This window comes from Colossoma macropomum, unplaced genomic scaffold (assembly GCF_904425465.1).
Source record: "Colossoma macropomum unplaced genomic scaffold, Colossoma_macropomum, whole genome shotgun sequence".
Classification (NCBI taxonomy): Eukaryota; Metazoa; Chordata; class Actinopteri; order Characiformes; family Serrasalmidae; genus Colossoma; species Colossoma macropomum.
Genome location: NW_023494808.1, coordinates 2,083,852 through 2,105,294, shown reverse-complemented (window position 1 = coordinate 2,105,294; position 21,443 = coordinate 2,083,852). Strand labels below are relative to the sequence as shown.

Here is a 21,443-nt window from a genome sequence, read left to right as displayed (position 1 = left end):
GCTGATCAGTGAAGGTGTTTGTTGATCAAAGAAATGTTATTAAGTGTTACTATTAAAGTATTATATATCAAAACACCAGTATCAAACACTGTGGCCTCATCATTTATATCTCAAATCTTTATTGGTTTTTAAATATAAATTACAGACATCATCAAAGGCTTTGCAGTCCATCAAGACCTACTAAACTAAAACTGCAACTTCCAAGAATAAAAAAAAAGGTTTAAGTGCATTACATAAATGACTATTATGAGCTTTAAGATGAATCAGTGCTAGATTAAGTATATATATATATATATGTAACACTGAGTTCTTTGGCCAGCCAGCAGGTGGCACACTTTTATTGCAGTGGAGCCACATGATCTGAATGACTTAACCCTTTTACTGCACAATGTTGCCTCAGGGCAACAAACTCATTTTCCTTACTTTACAATAACATTATACATATTTAAAGACAATGATAGGGTTAAGAATGAAGAGAAGAGTTTGAGTAAGTCAGTAAAAAGCATGTGCTTGGTCATACTGTCTCTTAGGGGCCACTTTTAAACCTCTTTTTTAATAATCAGTATCATTTTTTGTTATGAGAATTTGCAGGAATATGTTTGTTGCCTAGAAGCAACATTGTGTGACAGTGGAATGGATTTAGCCAGTCACAAGCCAGGTCTCACCACTTCAGACTACACAGCTCTATATCATTTCTTCTCATCGTCGCATAAGGCAACATTATACAAATTTAAAGACAACGATATGGTTCACAATAAAGGGAAGAATTTGAGCAAGTCAGTAAAAAGCACATACTTGGTTATACTATTTGTTATGGGCCACTTGCACCTCTTTTTAAACATTCGGTATCATTTTTTGTTATGAGAATTTGCAGAAATATGTGTGTTGCCTAGAAGCAACAGTGGAATGGATTTAGCCAGTCACAAGCCAGGTCTCACCGCTTCAGGGAACACAGCTCTATATTATTTCTTCCTATCATTGCACGATGTTGCCTCAAGGCAACATAATCCAAAAGGATCCCTGCACAATTTTTTTTAAATGTTTTTTAAATTGAATAACCATGTCTATTTTCTGCAAGAATAATGATTATTTTTTTGAATAATGCATGTAATAGAAGGTAAATGAAAGGCTAAGTAACTAACTGTTGAGTCGATTCAGGTTGAAAGAATGCAAAATGGACAGAAGTATGGAGGTAATGTGTAGCTGGTGGCTGCTACTGTTTTTAGCTATGCTAACGTTCTTTAGTCCATGTTTACGGATAACAGTGAGTCATACAAACTCATAAACCACATAATCAAGTCTATTAGAGACACTGAACACCTCCAGAAAGTCTGTGATTATTCAGAGTAGGAGAATGCATATTTCCAAGCTAAGCTAAATGTTCACTGCTTGTTGGCTACATTAGCCTCGTAGCTCCAGTGCTAAAACTCAAGAAGCTTCAGACACTGAATGTCTTGGCTGATCGTCTATATTGTTTAAATGAAATTTTATCATAGAATACTCCATCAGTAAGAGAAAACAGTGCTTTTATAGCTGTACAGTTTCACATATTAAGGTTGCATTACACTTATATTTAGCCCTATTTGGATCCACCCTAGTCATAACATTAAAACCACCTCCTCGTTTCTACACTCATTGTCCATTTTATCAGCTCCACTGACCACATAGCAGCACTTTATAGTTCTACAGTTACAGACTGTAGTCCATCTGTTTCTCTGATACTTTGTTACCCTGATCTTCAATGGTCAGGACCCCGACAGGACCCCCACAGAGCAGTTATTATTTGGGTGGTGGGTCATTCTCAGCACTGCAGTGACACTGACGTGGTGGTGGTGTGTTAGTGTGTGTTGCGCTGGTGCGAGTGGATCAGATCAGTCCACTCACTGTCCACTCTATTAGACACTCCTACCTTGTCGGTCCACCTTGTAGATGTGAAGTCAGAGACGATAGCTCATCTGCTGCTGCACAGTTTGTGTCGGTCATCCTCTAGTCCTTCATCAGTGGTCACAGGACGCTGCCCACAGGACGCTGTTGGCTGGATGTTTTTGGTTGGTGGACTATTCTCAGTCCAGCAGTGACACTGAGGTGTTTAAAAACTCCAGCAGCACTGCTGTGTCTGATCCACTCGTACCAGCGCAACACACACTAACACACCACCACCATGTCAGTGTTACTGCAGTGCTGAGAATGACCCACCACCCAAATAGTACCTGCTCTGTGAGGGTCCATGGGGGTCCTAACCACTGAAGAACAGGGTAAAAGGGGGCTAACAAAGTATCAGAGAAACAGATGGACTACAGTCTGTAATTGTAGAACTACAAAGTGAAACTATGTGGTCAGTGGAGCTGATAAGATGGACAATGAGTGTTAATGTTATGGCTAATCAGTGGATTCCTCTGTTGTTTCCTTCAATTTGTCCAAGCAAGTCCATTCAGTTGCAGATCAGATCACATAACTCGTGACCTGTGTCAGTTTTGCTGCCACACAAATGTTGAACTGGTCACCAGTTCGTGCTACATTAACAATCAGTTTTCCTTCTGTTCATCTACATGTGAGAACTCCAGCTCTCAGGTCTCAGTGCAGTTCTGTAGGTCCTCTGCTTCTCGAAGAGACAGCTGAGTCCCGTTTGACTGACTCATCAGGATCGGGTCGTCTTTGGGGTTCCTGCCTGCCTGTTCACATACAGAGAAATGAAATGAGCAATGCTGTAACATTAACATCTGATTTTTTAATATGTTTTTTCCAGCATCTGCTTGGAACCTCCTCTTGTTAATACAGCTTGATTTTTCTTTCCACCAACTCTGGAATCAAATCTAAACAAGAGGTCTGTATATACAGTATATACAGTGATGTGAAAAAGTATTTGCCCCCACACGACTCTTCTGTTTTTGCTAATTTGTAGTTTGCACCTTGCAGCTCACCCATGGATGCCATTTTTCCCCACTGTCTTATTGTGGAATCGTGTACATTGACCTTAACTGAGGCCTGCAGCTCTTTAGATGTTGTCTGGGTTCTTTTGTGAGCTCCTGGATGAGTCGCCGATCCACTCTTGGTGAAATTTTGGTCGGCCGGCCACTCCTGGGAAGGTTCACCATTTGTGGATAATGGCTCTCACTGTGGTTCTCTGGAGTCCCAGAACCTCAGCAATAGCTTTGTAACTCTTTCTAGATTAGTAGATTTCAATGACTCTGTTTTGCATCTGTATTTGAATCTCTTCAGAACGTGGCATCACATGCTGCTTTTTGAGACCTTCTAGCTGCTTCACATTGTTAGACACTTTCTATTTAAGTGATGTTTAGATGCAGCAGGTCCGGCAGTAATCATGCATGGGTGTGGCTAGTGAAGTTGAACCCAATAGTCAATTGAATTTGGTTAACTGGTGGATTTAGTAGATAAGGGGGCAATTACTTTTTCACATAGGGCCAGGTAGGGCTGAACAGCATTTTTCCTTTAGTAAATGAGATCATCATTCGAAAAAACTTTTACTTGGGTTTTACTTGTCTAATATTACAAGTAGTTTGATGATCTGAAACATTCAAATGCAGTAATTGAAGAAACTGGGAAAGGGGCAAACACTTTTTCACAGCACTGTATTCAGTTAATACATACTTTTCCATTTCAGCTTAACTCGGCCCTTTATGTATGGCGGTGACCACCCTGAGGCTGAACCTTTAGCATTAGCTTACTGAGTGCACCCATAAACTGAATCAAGTCAATCTGATTGATAACAGTTGAATAACTTTTTTTGATCAATTGAATAATAATAAAATGATAAAATATCTCTCGTTTTTCATGCAAACACAAGCTGAGAATCTGCACTTTTTGCTTTGAGCACATTATTTAAAACCATTAATCTCGGCGATAAGTGTGCTTTCGCTGGTTGGAACACAATATGTCACTAGAATCAATGCAAATAAACAAAACGAGGGTAAAAAGTAACGAGAATTTCTGATTTTAAAAAATCAGTAGTTTGAAGAACAGTGTTAGTTTTCTTCTCCAGACATCGCAGATTTATTAAATTCCATCAGCAGCTCCTGATTTAACACGATGAAGTACTGAAAAACTGAGCTTCCTTGACGAGAGGATTAAAAACACAATTTTATAAGTTTCACAACGATTATGAACGTGAATAAATCAGAGTGTGATGTTAGCAGTGCAACCTGATTATATTCAATCTGCAATTCCAGTTCTGATTCCAAGTGATGGGAATCTACGGAGCCCTGCTGGTGACATTCCCATATAAATAAAAATAATGCATGGCCACACCTTATTTACAGGTGGGAATGAGATCCTAATGCGTGGCAACGACTTGGTAAGGCATGGGAATGAGATAATTAAGTCGTGGTCACGACTTAGTAAGGCGTGGGAATGATGACATCGTGCCTTACTAAGTCGTGGCCACGCATTAGGATCTCGTTCCCATGCCTTACTAAGTCATGGCCACGACTTAATTATCTTGTTCCCACACCTTACTAACTCGTGGCCACGCACTGTTTTTATTTATATAGGATGTCACCAGCGGGGCTCCTTAGGAATCCATGTTGATTCCACACAGTAATTTTCCGATTCGTAATTCCGAGTCCAGACATCAGCTCATCCTTACACAGGAACCTTTACAAGGGAAAGCTCAACGATAACTAAATGGGAAGAGGTTAGGTGTGAACACAAGCCGGAGTCTTAATTCCGGTTAGATCGCTGCTGCAGTTTGACTGCACAACATTTAGTACGATTCCCAAAAAATTCTTGGGAGAGATCATGAGTGAACATTACTGGGAAAAACAATGACATCCTAAGTACGGACTGAAGATCTCAACGTTTCTTTTGGTTTTATAGTGTTGGGTTTTCAGTCTTTGTAAGAAAACCATCACAGGTCTGTATTTTGTACATAATTCTTGTGGAAAACTGCTCAAGAGAAGCGGCACATCCCGCCCCCGGTGTGCGCTCGGCTGCTACTGCGCAGGAGTAATGACCAGCGCAGTGAAGCGCTTCAGTGAGGCTTTTGTTTTTAACACAGATATACAAGCGTATGTACTGTAGGCACTTTCGGTTAAAGACGTCACACTTTACTTTGAGTGTCCACTTTGTCTCAAGTACAATACTGTACAACACTGATGTATGTGATGTGTGTGGCAAACAGAATCGGAGAACAGACTCTCAATAGAGTGTATACGGAAGTCCAGAGAGGTCATGAGGTAGGTATCATTTTTTTACTGTTGTCTTGAGATCATGACTTATTTGTCTTGTGATCTCGAGATAACATGCTTTCTCAAGGTAACTTGATAGTCCTGATAATCTTGAGATCCCTTACAAAAAAAGGTACACTTAAAGTTCAAGACAACATGCAAACTCCACACAGAAACCTCGCCGCCCGGCCGAGGAATCGAACCCAGACCCTTCTTACTGTGAGGCGAAAGTGCTACCCACTGTGCCATCCTGGTGAATGAGGCCCATTATTTTTACTAAAGAACCCTTGAAGAACCACCTTTTTTAAGAGTGTAGAAAACTCTTGAGGTGTGGAATGAGGGTTCATCGACCGATGAGTCTAGATTTGTAATTGTGATTATTTGGATGGTGGAAAGCAGAAAATGATCAACCAGCTTCTAAGACTGAACTCTGGAGGTGTGTCTGCAGATTCTTTGAGGAACTGAAAGTGAGTCTCCTGAAAAGAATGGAAGCTGGAATAAAGGTGAAGAGAGACTCACTGAACACTGAACACTCAGACAGCTGAGATTAGATTTGAATTCATGACATTTTTGTGTCATCTTCTGTTAAATGTATCTGACACTAAGGGTTTGTTCGTAATGGCCATTTTGATTGGAATAAATGAAAGAAGGGTCTCTTGACTTCTGCACAGCACAGCACACATATAAACGCAATCAGACATATGATTGGATTTTTTCTGGGTATTTAGTGTTTGATTTTAACTTTAAAGTGACCGCATTCGTCCTGTTCCAAAGTGTTCTCTGTAGACGACGTGTTCACTTATTTACAGCATGGAATTTGACTAACGGCACCCAAACTTCTGAATAGTTTATAGCGTCGGAGTGACGAGTCATACAGCTGTGAATCATTAGCGAGTGATGGTGACTCAGTGATCGAGCACATCAGTCCGGTCAGTTCATCTGGTGCTAGTTCTTTGTTATCCCACCTTCTCGTCTTAGCTCCTCGCCCTGAGGACCTGAGACAGAGAAGCGAGACGCAAGAGCAGGACGTGAGGACGGAGGAACCAAAGCAAAATTCCTCTCCTGAGTCTTAACCAGAGCCGAGAGCTGCGTTTACACAAGCTGCTGGTGTGAAATTCACTGCTGACCACAAATATACATGATTAGATTCAGAGGAACTTCCTGCTGGTCATGCTTCAGGAAACAGATTAGCCTCTCAAGAGACTTCCAGAGGAAGATCTGGACTGGTGGTAATAACAATCCCTTGCACTTGATTGTCAGTATAAAATCCTGGAATTTGGTGAACGTATAGAACCCCTCACCACCACCACCACCACCCACCTCCCCCCTTTCCAAATATTTACCTTGATATTTTACTATTTTATTTACTACTTCAATCATTTTTTTTATCACCTGTTTGATTTTTCCACATCGTCTTCCTTAGATACACACTTAAAATAGATGGTTCTTCAAGGGTTCTTTAGTAAAGAAAATGGTTCTATATAGAACTAGGAACACTCAAAGAACCCTTTGCCTGATTAAAGAGTTATTGGCATCATGAAAGCATTCTATGTAGAACCTTTTGAAAAGGGTTCTTCTTTTGTAACAAGCTTGGCATCGTAACAAATTGAAGAACCCTTTTTGGTGCTATATACAACCCTTTTCAAAAAGGTTCTACAGCATATTCTCTTTTGATCTAAAGAACACTTACATGATGCAAAGAACCATTTAATCAAGCAAAGGAATCTTTGAGTGTTCATGGTTCTATACAAAGCCATTTTCTTTGCTAAAGAACCATTGAAGAACCATCTTTTTTAAGAGTGTATTTGAAGGACTTAAAATTTATCACTTCTGTTTTTTGGCACATTTGGCTCAAGTCTGTTTGCAAATCTTGGAAAAACTAAATATTGTGAAACCTACTCTGTACTGTGAGAATGTCCTCAAATAGAACGCACAAGGAAATAAAAGCCAACGCACTGTGATCTACTGAGGGGGGATTTCCAGGCTGATAAATATGGGTATTGTTGGATATTATTAACACTTTATAGAGGCGAGACCTGTCCAACCTCACCGAAGTTGCTACAAAAAAGCTGGTCAATTTTATATCCAGAATACAGTTAAAAATAAAATTAATAACAATTAATAAAAAGTGGTTAACACCTCTGCCTTCTTGGGTTCAATCCCCTGCTTGGGCAAGGACCCTACACTATACCAATAAGAGTCCTTGGGCAAGACTCCTAACACTACCTTCACCCAGCTGTGTTTAAAAGGTGATGAAATTGTAAGTCGCTCTGGATAAGAGCATCCGCCAAATGCTGTAAATGTGTTTAATTCATGTGCAGAAAGCATTTTCACAAGAAAAAACAGCTCAGTGAAGCAAGCAGCTGAGCAACGCTGTGCAGCTAAAGTGCTGGATGATGGAGCTGAAATGTTTAAATGATCAGCGTCTTCACCTGGTCTGATTCTTCAAGGGAATATTTATGCAAATTGTATGCAAATGTATGCTTCACCATTTAAATTGTTAAGATGTAATCGGAGCGGTTAAGAGTGGTTTGGTGTGAAACGCTCCATTCTAGAGAAACTTACAGAGTCAGAACTGTTCACAGTGGTGGTGATAGGAACCAGACGTCCACCTCTAAAAGCTCCCTCACAGAAAGTCACTACATGAAATGGTTATGAATTCACTGCCTGATGACTGAGACACTGTTTTATGATAGTTTAGAGAACTTAAACTCCATTCATGGTGGAGGGATACATGCAGGGCGCTGTGAGGCAAAATAGTCCCCAAAGAAAACTTATTATTCCAGATTTTCCACTATTTTCCATCATCAACATTCCATATAAACTCAGAAGACTCGTGTAGGTTCACTGGTGGTTCTGGATAGTAAATAGAATGTTTATATCTGTGTTGTAGTCATGGCAACCCCTGTTTCCTATCACCACCACTGTAAAGACATCTGAACCATTTCACACCAAACCACTCTTGACCACTGTTGGTTCCCTAAAGACCCTTTCAAATCGAGCATTTTTTAAGGACTATTTTTATTAATGAGATGTATGAAAATTAATAGCCTTAAAGAACCTCCAATGGTGCTATACCAAACGTTAATACCATAGGAGTGTAGATACCTTCTTGTCATCACTCTAACGTGTCTTACACCTTTAAATAAAAACCACCATTGACGCTTTATGGAGCTCATCATTAATCAAATTGATCGAAAGGCATAAAATCAAAAGATCTGGACTTGACTGCCTTCTGTAGATCACAGTGAGGCCTCTGGGGGTGACAGGGTTTGCGCTACAAGGCACTGCAAAGATGCAAAGTTTGAGCAATGCAGATTCAAAAAAATTCAAATTAGCAGATATGCGCCCAGTCTCAACCTCTCAGACACACCCATAACGTTTTAAAGACTCTTTGGGTTCATCTGTCTGGGCTAGCATTAGCATTGGTGGAATTGGTTGCCCTTTTATGCTAACATGGCCTGATTGTGGCTATTTTTGGTGGTCAGTTGTTAACATCATAGTTGATATTAGGCTTTGGCCTTTTCCCCTCCTGTGGTTAACTTGTGGGAAGGAAAAGCTGGTTTTATATTAGCATAAAAGGGCAAACCTCAAGCACACAACCTGAGCTGGTCTGAGTCAGGCATAACCAAACGATCATGCCTTGCTCAGGATCAGCTCCGGTGTTAAAGCGATAGTTTTCTAATCATAGAACAGAGGCAGCATTAGTTGGCGTTGTGAATGACCTCAGGCTCAGCGCTGATGTACAGAATCCTTAAATTCTGGTTTTATTAGATCTTACTGCAACTTTTGATACTGTTGACAAGATTTTAATCCAACGTCTTGAACGGTGGCTCCGCCTCTCAGGCACAGTTTTAGACCGGTTTAAATCATATTTAGGTAATAGGCAGTTCATGGTTTCACTGGAAAATCAATAATTGCATGTGGTGTCCCTCAAGGTTCAGTTTTAGGGCCTTTGCTTTTCTCTTAGTACGTTATCTCAAGGTGATGCCATTAGGAAACTTGTCATAAATTTTCATAGCTATGCTGATGACAGGCAATTTCCATTCATCTATCTGGGCTAGCATTAGCATTGGTGGAATTGGTTGCCCTTTTATGCTAACATGGCCTGATTGTGGCTATTTTTGGTGGTCAGTTGTTAACGTCTTAGTTGATATTAGGCTTTAGCCTTTTCTGCTTCTGTGGTTAATTTGTGTAAAGCTGGTTTTATGTTAGCATAAAAGGGCAAACCTCAAGCACACAACCTGAGCCAGTCTGAACAGGCATAACCAAACGATCATGCCTTGCTCAGGATCACCTCCGGTGTTAAAGCGATAGTTTTGTGCATGTTTGATTTGTTCATCTTTGCTCCCCCTTTAGCTCTGGACTGCTTTTTAGCTTTGAGACGTACTTTGGTCCATCTTTATAGGCAACAGTACGTCATTCAGTGTTACTCGTTAGCTCCATTAGCTATTGTAGCTCCACTGCTAATCTTCAGGCACCAAACATGCCTTGGCTGATCGGCCACATCTGTGGGGGAGGGTGTCCGAATTGGACTATCGCTTTAACTCAGCAAGTACAAGCATGCAGGACGAAAGAGACAGCGAGACAAAGAGAAGCTGCTTTTACAAGCGTGTTTATTTGGATAAAAAAATAATCTAGAGATCCATTTGTGTATGAAAATAATAAAACACAAGCCGTTCAAAAATACAAAAAAAAAATAATAATAAAGAAAACAGGAAGAAAGAAAAGAAAAACAGGCAGTATAAAGCGAGTGTGAACTCAGATGCTAAAGGCTAAACCACACTGGCTTTTTCTGGCACTGTCTAGGAAATTATTGCTTACAGTCATGTTTACACCAAACCACAGTTTTCACACCATTTTAAGTTCTCAAACACATTCATAATGCATCGCACATGTTTCTAAAACCCCAACCCCCCCCCACACACCCCACCCTCCCCAACAGGGTCATGAACAGAAACACGTACAGATTACACTCGAACGCACTTGCTGAGGCACGAGGAACAAACTAGCTAGAGGTATGACGGCCATGCATGTTCCTACTGAGAATTCCCCACAACTACTGAGATGTTCTGAGAACTTTGCAGTGGTCACTAAAAGACCAACTACAGTAAACTGAAAAAAAGCAGCTCTGTTGAGCCATTGCACTGGTAGGTTTAACGTAGTTCCCGTTCAAAGGGCCCATATCCTGTCCAGTATTTCATTCTCACTCAATGTTTGTGTAATTTTATGTATCAAAAACAAATCGTAATTAATTTTTGTGATTTAACCAACCTCTATTTAATTCATACACTTAAACAGGCTGCCTTTATTGCAACATTGTGCCTGCATAATTGAATGTTTACGATGTAAACAGAGTCATTCTGAGTGGTTTGTTGTGAAACGCTCAGTTCTAGAGTCAGAGCTGTTCACAGTGGTGGTGACAGGAACCAGACGTCCACCTCTAAAAGCTCCCTCACAGAAAGTCACTACATGAAATGGTTATGAATTCACTGCCTGATGACTGAGACGATAGTTTTGAGAAGATTTTCGGCCTTAAACTCCATTCATGGTGGAGGGATACATAATATGCAGGGCGCTGTGAGGCAAAATAGTCCCCCAAAAATGTATTACTTCAGATTTATTGCTATTTTCCATCATCAACATTCCATATAAGCTCAGAAGACTCGTGTAGGTTCACTGGTGGTTCTGGACAGTAAATAAAATGTCTATATTTGTGTTGTAGTCATGGCGACCTCTGGTTCCTATCACCACCACTGTAAAGACATCTGAACCATCTCACACCAAACCACTCTGAACCTCTGTTTACACCTCAAACATGGATTATGGAGAGAATAGCATGATATGGGCCCTTTTGGATGGCAGCTAAACACACCACAATCTATCCACACAAAGCCTGCTGAGCACATATAAGAGGGGCACTTATCAGTGCATTCCTTTGTGTGGATGTATGTGTGGGGGAACAAACAAGCGGCAGGAAGGCGGACCGCGAACAATTCGGCGTAACGCAACAATTTACCCCCCTCTTTGCGCGCTACGCTGAAATGTTTCCACCGGAGACGGACGGATGTGTAAATATTTGAGTGATTAGTCTACAAAACACACACGAGCTCATAAATGAGTCACGAAGCGACGCTAGCATGACGGACACGACACACCAGGGAGCCGCTGCACATCTGCTAGAAGTAGGTCGTGGAGGTTGTGGCAACGTGGCCACAACTTTAGAGCAATGCAACCGCAACTCTCGGGTGACGCAGGGTTATTGGACTGCGAAGATGTGGAGCTAATCCCAAGCTGCAATAAATTAGCATGCTAGTACCGAACAAGCATCCTAGGCGTGCTAGCACAGCTGGTCGTTATAATGTTCTCCCAAACCCAGCACGAGTCCACACGCCACACAAACAGATGCTCTAACTAACAGTGTTCAGGCTTTAACACACATTCAGGACATTTGGGGGTACAGATACTATTAATGGGCACGTAGATCATAAACTGCAGCAGAATTCAGAGTCTATGCTTCTTTCTCCCAAAGATACACAGCATAAAGATGAAAAAAAAGAAACATGTCATCAATAAACACACTTTACAAACGGTTAAGTTGATTGGTCGGCAAGGAGGAATAGTCCGATTTTTTTTTTTTCATCCAATCACGAGGATGAAGCGCAAGTTAATTTACAAGCTATCCACGAGTCTTCCAACTCTTGTCGCCTTCTCTGGATAGCAAAAATGACAAAATAAAAAAAAGGAAAAGGAGAAAACATTAAAAACAATAAAAAACTGATGATGGGACTATTTACAGTACATTAGAATGAATGAATGAGTCAATAAACACTATATGAACACATATAAAACTAAATATGCACCACTTCTGTATAATTATTATTATTATTATTGTTGTTGAAGATGTGCCGCCCCCACCTCTAAACACACACACACACACACACATACACACAGTCTCCCCCAGAATGATGGCATAAGATGGTTCTTCAAGGGTTCTTTAGTAAAGACAATGGATCTATATAGAACCATAAACGCTCCAAGAACGATTTGCATGATCAAATGGTTCTTTGCATGGTGAGTGTTCTTTAGATTGGGGGATCTTACATATTTATGTTTCTGCATCTTATGTAGTGTATATATTTTGATAAGGGTTCTATGTCGCACCCAAAAAGGTTCTTCTACTGTAACGTTGTCAAGCTTGTAACAATATACAGAACCTTTTATAACACGTTCTCCATCATTCTGAAGAACCATTTCACCCTGCAAAGAACTCTTTAACCAAGCGAAGGGTTCTTTGAGTGTTCAGGGTTCTATATAGAACCCTTTTTTAGGTGTGTGGGAATCTGATTAGAACACATCAATACTACTTGATAATTAATGTACATGTGGGTATCTGAACATTATTAGTATCTACACTTATAAATAAATTATGGTTAGACTCACAGAATAGAGCATAATCTGCTTGTAATGTTGCCGGTCATGTTTTTAACTATGCGTGTATTGCAAACATCCCTAACTTTGAATGCCCACTGAAGAACACGAAGACCACATGAGCTGTTAAAATGAGTTTTAAAAAGGTAAATATTTGTTTTCTATGAGGTTTACATCACTCAACCAATCCCAGCTCAGATATATAAGCAGCTGATTCAATGAAATGGGTGTTTGGCCCCCAAAGTCAAGAACGTCTGCACTCGTTCTGGTCTGTGGATGTCAATTTCATTTAGGCGATGTGATTTACATTGAATATGAAAAGGCAACTAGTCGAAACAAAAAAAATAAATAAATAAACCTCTAACTGATTGACAGCTACAAAAGCACAGCTTGGGTCACTTGAGCCAAATTCTTGTATGAAACATGTCGTATGTCAGGTGAAAAGGCCACACTAAGGGGCCACCGGAAAAGTGTGTCTATGTGGTTCTAAGGCTACGTTCACATTACACACCTCAAATCAGATTTTTTCCCCAGATCCACAGATCCACTTCCAAATCTCTCATTAATGTGAACAGATTCACTCCCTGAAGCAAGACGCTGCTGCCGCGGTACTAAAAAACCCTCACATGGATTCTGATCTGACCGTTCTCATCAAGAATCAGACACGTTCCCAATCAAGGACCACACACGAAAGGCTGTGTTCACATTATCAGGTTGAAGTAGCAATAATCCGATTTTTTGCCCTAATGTGACTCAGATCTGATGTTTTGAGAGCTGTGTGGACACGCGAATCTATTCAATCTATTCAATCTGATCTTTTCATATCCAACCTGAGCCACTTTCATATGTGGTCCTAGATCGGATACGTATCCGATTTGTGGCCATGCGACCTTAACGTGACGCTCAGATCGGAATTCATCTGCTTTTTCCGCACTGCGCGTTCAGCGTTACTCTGGCGGCAGCAGCGCAAACAGAAGTTAAAGCCTGTAAACGGTGGAAAAGCAGCTCATCTCACCTTTTTCTCCTTCGTCTCGCTCTAATAATGAAGCTGAGAGCTGCTCAGAGTTAATGATCTTCTCAGCGAAGCTCGTTCTGCTCGTTAGTTTGTGCTGATGATGAACGTGATTCATTCACGTGACGTTACTGAGTAGGATGAGCTCATGAGGGTCATTTCAGGACGCCGGTTCGTCACATTAATGACAGATTTGAGTCACTTACCTAAACGAGTGTGAACCATCGAGTCAGAGAGATCGGATTTGAGCAAAAAATCAGATTTGAGCAACGAGGCTTGTAATGTGAACGCAGCCTAAGTGGATTTGATTTGTTCACACGGCTCTGAAAAATAATCAGATCTGTGCCACTTCAGCCTGGTAATGTGAACGCAGCCGAAACTATTTACTAACAAATAAGCTGCATATATTTGATGTTAGATTTGGACTCATCAGTCAATTAAAGGTAAAAAGGTATGGAGTGTGTGGAGAGCTCACTGAACTCACTGATTTCCTTATTAGCATTCTCCTGACATCTTTGTCAGTTTCTGTACTTGGAAGTAACTAAAAGAATAAATGATAATAATAGTAATAATAATAGTTCATGATTCTCAATTTTCTGGACATGAGAAAAAATGAAATAAACCAAAAAAAACAAAAAAAAACAAAAAAAAAAACTTCAATTTAATTGTCTCCAATTATCAGCCTTGGTAAGGCTTGATAACCTCCAATCTGGGACTAACCGCCCCTAACCACTCCGTCACCGTGCTCGACTCACCAACACCTCGTCCTGCACCCCCATCCACGGACTGCACGTGGCACAGCTGGGATTCAAGCATTTTTCATTTTAGAAGCTAATATAGTCGCTAGCCAATCAAAACAACTGCAGCGCTGATGGTCGGTGGCTCAAATGGTATGAAAAAAAATTTAAAAGTTTAAAAAAATGTTAACAGCAGCATCTTAAATTAATTTGAGCAGTTTTCTGTGTAAAAGTTGTAAAACAGCTACGTTTACTAACATTTATATTCAGATGTTGATTGTGAGTTTTAAAACTAGCGGCGCTCTACGTCCAATCTCAGCATCCTACGCAAGTATCTAAGCCTCGTTCCCAATCGGAGAAAAATCTCGTTCTTCCCAAACTGCAAATGTCAGTTTCACTTTGCTGATGCTATTAATATTCATTTTTATGGTGGTGTGATTTTTCAGTGCTAACACTGATGCTAACACCACTTCCTTACATTGATTTTTCCCAAATAAAAACTGTAAAATGACCACACGCAAGAAAAGCTGAGTGTAGCTCAGAATCTGCTAAGACGTTTCGCTCAGACTGGTTATTCCTAAGCAGCACGTTTACTTTCGTGTTAAAAATGAAGATCTAGACGGCTCCCGATCTGAAGAACCAATGCACTCTAACCTGTTCCTCCCAACTGCTGCAAATGCAGTTTCACTTTCCTGATGATTTTCATATTGACAAACGAAGCACTCGCTAGCTAGGCAGCTAAGTAGCTAACGCTAATGCTAACGCTGGCGCCGTTACAGTCAGTGGCGGAGGGTGGATCTGCCCTTGGGGTGGTGGGTGATCTGAGTCCCGTTGCTGTCGGAGTGTACCTCTTGGTCCAGGGTGTTGAACTGGACACCGGCGTGCTGCCCCCTCTGGCCGGCGCGAGGACAGAGGCAGCAGAGGATCCGTTTGAAGGTGCGGCGCATGTCCTGGTCTCGGTACGAGTAGATGATTGGGTTCATCAGGGAGTTCATTTCAGCCAGAACCAGGAAGTACTTCTCAACCCTTAAGACGAAATCTTTATCTGTCACACCGTCCAGCAACAGCAGGACCAAACCCGGCGTCCAGCAGATCACAAAACAACCTGAGGGAGAGAGAAAGAGAAATAAGGTGAATATATAACTACTATTATTATTATTATTATTATTATTATTAATTATGTGGGTGCTGGAATCCTTCTTGGAATTGCTAGAATTTTTATTATTGATAATCCAGACCATATGCACAAAATGACAAACTGAGGAGGCTCCCAAATTTGGCTCGAAGTGGTCTTGGCTGGGGGGGTCACTACGATGCTTAATTAAGTAAAGTCTCTTGCAGACACACATTCATGGGTCCAAATGGCACAATTAATTAGGAACCCAAGCCCAAGTTATTAATTGTTCAACAGATGTTTCTGAGGAAAGTCAAAGGAAAAAATACAGGAATTTCCAAAACTTAAAAGCTGCAGAGAAAATGTGGCTCCTAACAACCACCTGGAAGAGCTGGTAGCCCCCAAAACTGCCCCCCACCAGATAAACAGCACTTAAAGCTTTCATCTCTGAGAGAGAGGAGAAAATCAAGCTGCTTCAGATCTGAAAACATCCACAGGGGTTTCTGTCCATCCTTCCACTGTGAGAAGACGACTCAGCGCTGTGGGTCTGAAAGGATGTGTAGCGGTCAAGAAGAACCTCACTGAGAAAAGGAGACGGACACATCAAACAAAGAAGCTGAACGATGGACTGACCACCCCAGAGTCCAGACCTCAACACCACTGAATGTGTTTGATTACTTCAGAAAATGATCAACCAGCTTCTAAGACTGAACTTTGGAGGCGTGTCTGCAGATTCTTTGAGGAACTGAAAGCGAGTGGGTTAAAATGTGTGTTTTCTGGTGCTGAAAAATGAATAATTTGTATTTAACGGCTGTTTTGTTTGGAAATTAATAAATGATGGGGGGGGGGTCTCTGACAATTTAGTCTCTGGTGCTGATATGAAACAGGAGAATTTCACAAGAATTTAAGCATTTCCAGACCATGTGTGTGTGTGTGTGTGTGTGTGTGTGTGTGTGTGTTTTCTTTCATATGCGAGTGTGAAGCAAGCTGTTCTGTCAGGACACACACACACACACACACACACACACAACGCAGGGAGTGGAGTGATAAAGACAAGGAATTTAATCTGAGGGAGAGACTGAGAGAGAGAGAGAGAGAAATGAGATAGAAAGAAAAGAGCAAGTGAAAGAAAAAGTGAAATAAAGAGAAAGATAACAAGAGAGAGAGAAATGATAAAAGTAGAAAGAGGGAGAGAGACAGAGGTGTTCGAGAATGAAGAAAGGCTGGATAAACGAGTCTGAACACGTCTGACACAGAACAGCCTCTGAACCCTCCTCCCTCACACACTAACACACCACCACCACGTCAGTGTTACTGCAGTGCTGAGAATGACCCACCACCCAAATAGTACCTGCTCTGCGCTGTCATAACAACTTGTATCTCGATCTATCTATTTATTTGAGAATTTTAAAATGCTAACTGTCCTTTAGAATGTGCTCTAAGACTATTTGGTATGTACACACGCACACACACACACACACACACGCACACGCACACGCACACGCACGCACGCACACGTGTGCGAGTCTGGGCGACTTACCCAGGATGACGAAGACGGTCCTCATGAGGCTTTCCACCGTTTCTTTGTGCTTGACCTGCGTCGTGTGCTGGCTCATGCGCTGGCTCTTGTGCCGGACGTACATGAAGATGCGCGTGTAAACCACCACCATGATGGTGAAGCTCACCAGGTTCAGCACAGCCCAGAACACCAGGTAGTCCTTGTGGTACAGGGGCGCCATCATCGAGCACTTCTTGAGGTTACATACGCAGTTCCAGCCCATGGTGGGCACCAGGCCCATCAGGATGGCCACCACCCAGATGCCCAAGATCAGCAGCAACACACGCTGGTTGGTCATTTTACTGTGCAGCTGCATGGTGAAGATGGTCTGGTGCCTCTCCAGAGCGATGGCCATCAGGTTTATGACCGAAGCGGTCAGACTGGTGTCGATCAAACCCTACGACAAACACGGAGAACATCTGAGCAGCTGTGATTCGGTCATTAAGCAAATAATACTGTTTCAAATGTATGTTTTGAATAATGGCAACTTCTTCCGCCACAAAAAGTAGTTCCGTTAGCTGATCATTCAGTGGAATGGTACACTAGGTGTAGATGGGTATGGTGGGAAAAAAAATGTGCTGTTGTCACAAATAATGTGTCAAGCACTTTTCAACCTATCGGACGGTGTGGGTGGAGCTAACTGGTGTACGATAAAGAAACAGTTCGGTGAAAAATTTCCACAATTTTCCACCTGTAGTCAAAGTTTGCTTCATTAGTTTTGCTCTAGAGCTACGAGGCTAATATAGCTAACAAGTAATGCATGCTGACACCCCGCCGCTTATTTACTGCACATAAGCATATTTTGTCATATTATATTTTGTGGCTGTTTTATAAGAGCAATCATCCACTGGAGGCAGCGCTGTTAGTCATTTACTCCATTCAGTGATGCCTAACAACACCACTAACCGTGGGAAATCAATCTAGTCAATCTAGTTAGTGATGAAGTCATAATAAGAAATACCTCATCATTAATACAGAAACTCTGATAATGTTTAATTGCTGCTAGCTTGGGTTGGTGTTAGCATTAGACTTAGTAGCCAACCTGATGATCATACAGTTGATTCCTAAATTAAAAACAATAAAAAAGCTGCTATGCTTTGCGAACGTCGGTTTCTTTTCTCATTTAAAGCAGATAAGCAGCGAGTGGTTAACGAGTGGTTGATCCAGTTCAGCTTTGAGCCAAGTAAACTTTAAAAAAAGTTAAACAATAATGACGAAACCTCAGAAAACAGCCTCAGTGATAATGACCATCACTCTTTCTGTCGTAAATGAAGAGTTCAAACTAACTCGCACTCAAACACACAGCAGGCTAACAGCAGAAGGTTTGATTCCCTGCTGCCATAACACAGTTCACTTCAATGCTACAGGAGTTTGCTCCTGTGCTAAAAATAATATATACCTCAGTAAATGAGAGGTAAAACAGATCTTTAGAGTTAAAAGCATAATAAAACCATAATGAAGACTGCTTATAAAATGGCTGAACCAATCACTCTGATTTTTGTCTCTGTAGATGAAACTTTTCGGTTAGCGAGGTTAAGGTTAGGTAGTTCTTAACTGCAATCAAACAACCAAAGGTCAACAGAAACTCCTGTAAAGATGATGGATAGCTAAGCTTCTTTCTCAGAATGGTCAGAAATTCTCAAATTTTAGCAGCATACAGCAATACGATTTAACCAAAATTAGCATTTAGCAGTAGGAATTAGCATTTAATAGTAAGAATTTGCAGAATTACGCATTTAGCAGTAACAATCAGAATTAGAATTAAATATATAAACTTTATATATAGAAATAAGTTTTTAGAAGCAAGAATTAGCAGAAGTTGGCATTTGACAGAAAGAATGAACAAAATTAAGCATTTAGCAGTAAGACTTAGCAGAATGTAGAATTGAGCAGGAAGAACATAATGATAATCATATAATATTCGTCATCTTGGAAAATCCACTGTTCTCTATTGTTGAGGACGTTGGATTACAAACTCTAATAATTTTAATAAGTCTATTTTATGGTTTTTATTTGTCGTCAACTGTTTCGGTTTTCAGCTGAGCGCCTCCTGGGTTTCAGTTTTGGTGAAGAATTTCGTCGTGTCCATTCATCAAGACATATTTACGCAATATAAAGCGGCAGCTAGCACATCATAGTCAAGTGGTGTATAAAAACAATAAAACAAAAATTCTGAGATGCTGTTTTGAAATAGTGGCAAGCTGGTGTTCATGTGTAAGTAAGTACGCACCTGTCGGAGGAACCACTGGTAGATTGTCAGCTTTTGGGTCCATGGCCCAGTGTGGAACATCAGGTGCATGTACGCAATCCCGGCGAAAAAATCAGCCGCCGCCAGGTTCCCCAGCAGGTAGTAGATGGGGTAGTGGAACCTTCGGTTTACAAATATGGCTGTCATGACCAGGATGTTGGCCAGGATGATGAAGACGCACACCGTCAGTCCAAGGCTGACCACAATGTAGTCCTGCGTACGCCAGGTGTCCGAAATAGGCTTACGAGAGTTGTTGTAGAAGAACACTATCGATTCGTTGTAGTAGCAGGTCTGTTTAGCTGCAGTTACGGCAGCCATGTTGGTCAAATGTGGAGTTCAGAACTGGACTGGGAGGCGATTGGCTGGCCTGGGGGTGGGAGGGTTGGTTGGCACACCAATGTGGTGGTTCTAGTAGAAATTAAGAAAAGGGGTTCTTGGCTAATGGACTAGCGTGAGGCATTGAGCTTTGGTTCATGTGTTTCTCCTCCAATACACCAAGAACAAGCTTCCGAGGAAGATCTGAAAAAGAGTCAAAACCATATAAATGAAATTTGGAAACAGCAAATTAGACAAAAAGACATCATTAGTTTTTCCTTTAATCCATACCAACTGGTGGGCTGTAATCTTCATGACTTGTTACCTATATGCTTTTAAAATAGATCTTAAGGAGTTCTTTACTAAAGACAGCGGTTCTTTTTAGAACCATGAGTTCTGTACGTAAAATGGTTCAATATGGCACCAATAATGGCTTCTTACAAGGTTACAAACTCCCTTTTTGGTGATATACATTGATCCATTTTCTAAAAAGGTTCTACACAGAACCGTATAAAACACATTCGGCATCCATCTGAAGAACCACTTCACAAAATGGTTTAATACAGAACTCAAAAACCCTTGAAGAACCATCTTTAAGAGTTACATTAGTCTCTTACATTACATTACACTCTTAAACAAGATGGTTCCTCAAAGGTTCTTTAGTAGGTCTTTGCTTGATTAAAGGGTTCTTTGCATAATGAAAGGGTTCTTCAGACAGATGGAGAATGTGCTGTAGATGATTAAATATGGAACCTTTTTGAAAAGGGTTCTACATTGCTCCAAAAGGGTTCTGCTATCATTATGATGTGAAGCTTATATCAATAGAAGAACTCTTTTTGGTGCTACACTGAACCATTTTCAAAAAGGTTCTACACAGAACCACATACAACACATTCAGCATCCATCTGAAGAACCATTTCATGAAATGGTTTCATACAGAACTCCTAAAAACCCTTAAAGAACAATCTTTAACAGTACACATTAGCCTACACTCTTAAAAAACGTTGGTTCCTCAAAGGTTCTTTTGTAGTTCTTTGCTTGATTAAAGGGTTCTTTGCATTATGAAAGCATTCTTCAGATTGATGGAGAATGTGTTGTAGATAGTTCTATACGGAACCTTTTTGAAAAGGGTTCTATATAGCTTCAAAAGGGTTCTGCTATTTTTACAATTGGTGCTATATAAATGTCTTTAAAAAAGGTTCTATATGGAACCATACACAGCACATTTTAGCACTTTATCAACCTGAAGAACGCTTTCATGATGCAAAGAACGCTTTAATCATGCGAAGTCTTTGATGTGTTTGAGTGGTCATGGTTCTGTATAGAACCATCTACTTTACTACAGAACCCTTGAAGAACCATCTTTTTTTAAGAGTGCAGTACCAGCGTAAAGCTAAAGCTAAAGAAGCAAACCTAACTTTTTTTTGGTTTTTGTTTTTTTTTTTGTTTTGTTTTAACAAATTACAGTTATGTCATAGCTACACAGGATAAACCTCAGAGTCATATTCACTGATAAAACAGCTTCAATCGTTTCAATTGGTCAAAATAACCGTGAAATATTTGACGGGAACGGCTCGGGTTGGTGAGCTCACGCACAGCACACTGTACCGAATTCCTGCATGCAAAGAAGAACTGCAAAAAACACAGCTTTATCTTTCACATTCTCTCTTCTCTTCCCCTCCAACACAATCAGTCAGAGTGTAGACTGTAACCTAACCTCAACCCAAACAACCACACTGTCCAGTGCAGAGAGAGAGAAAAACAGAGGGCGAGAGACGCTCCGCTCCAGAGAAGCTCAGTCAGAACTGTTCACAGTGGTGGTGATAGGAACCAGACGTCCACCTC

The 21,443-nt window shown here is 40.9% G+C and overlaps 1 protein-coding gene across 1 annotated transcript in view; it reads right to left on the bottom strand.

Annotated features, from left to right (window-relative positions):
* Positions 1-2,330: 2,330 nt before the first annotated feature.
* Positions 2,331-21,443, bottom strand: part of LOC118797898 (lysophosphatidic acid receptor 1-A-like) — a 41,590-nt gene continuing 22,477 nt past the window's right edge. Inside the window, exons 2-5 of the mRNA XM_036557195.1 lie at positions 19,266-19,802; positions 17,018-17,432; positions 15,212-15,468; positions 2,331-2,672 (exon numbers count right to left, since the gene is read on the bottom strand). Coding sequence (XP_036413088.1) covers positions 2,568-2,672; positions 15,212-15,468; positions 17,018-17,432; positions 19,266-19,601 — 1,113 coding nt within the window. The 5' untranslated portion in view covers positions 19,602-19,802 and the 3' untranslated portion in view covers positions 2,331-2,567. The remainder of the gene's footprint in view (positions 2,673-15,211; positions 15,469-17,017; positions 17,433-19,265; positions 19,803-21,443) is intronic.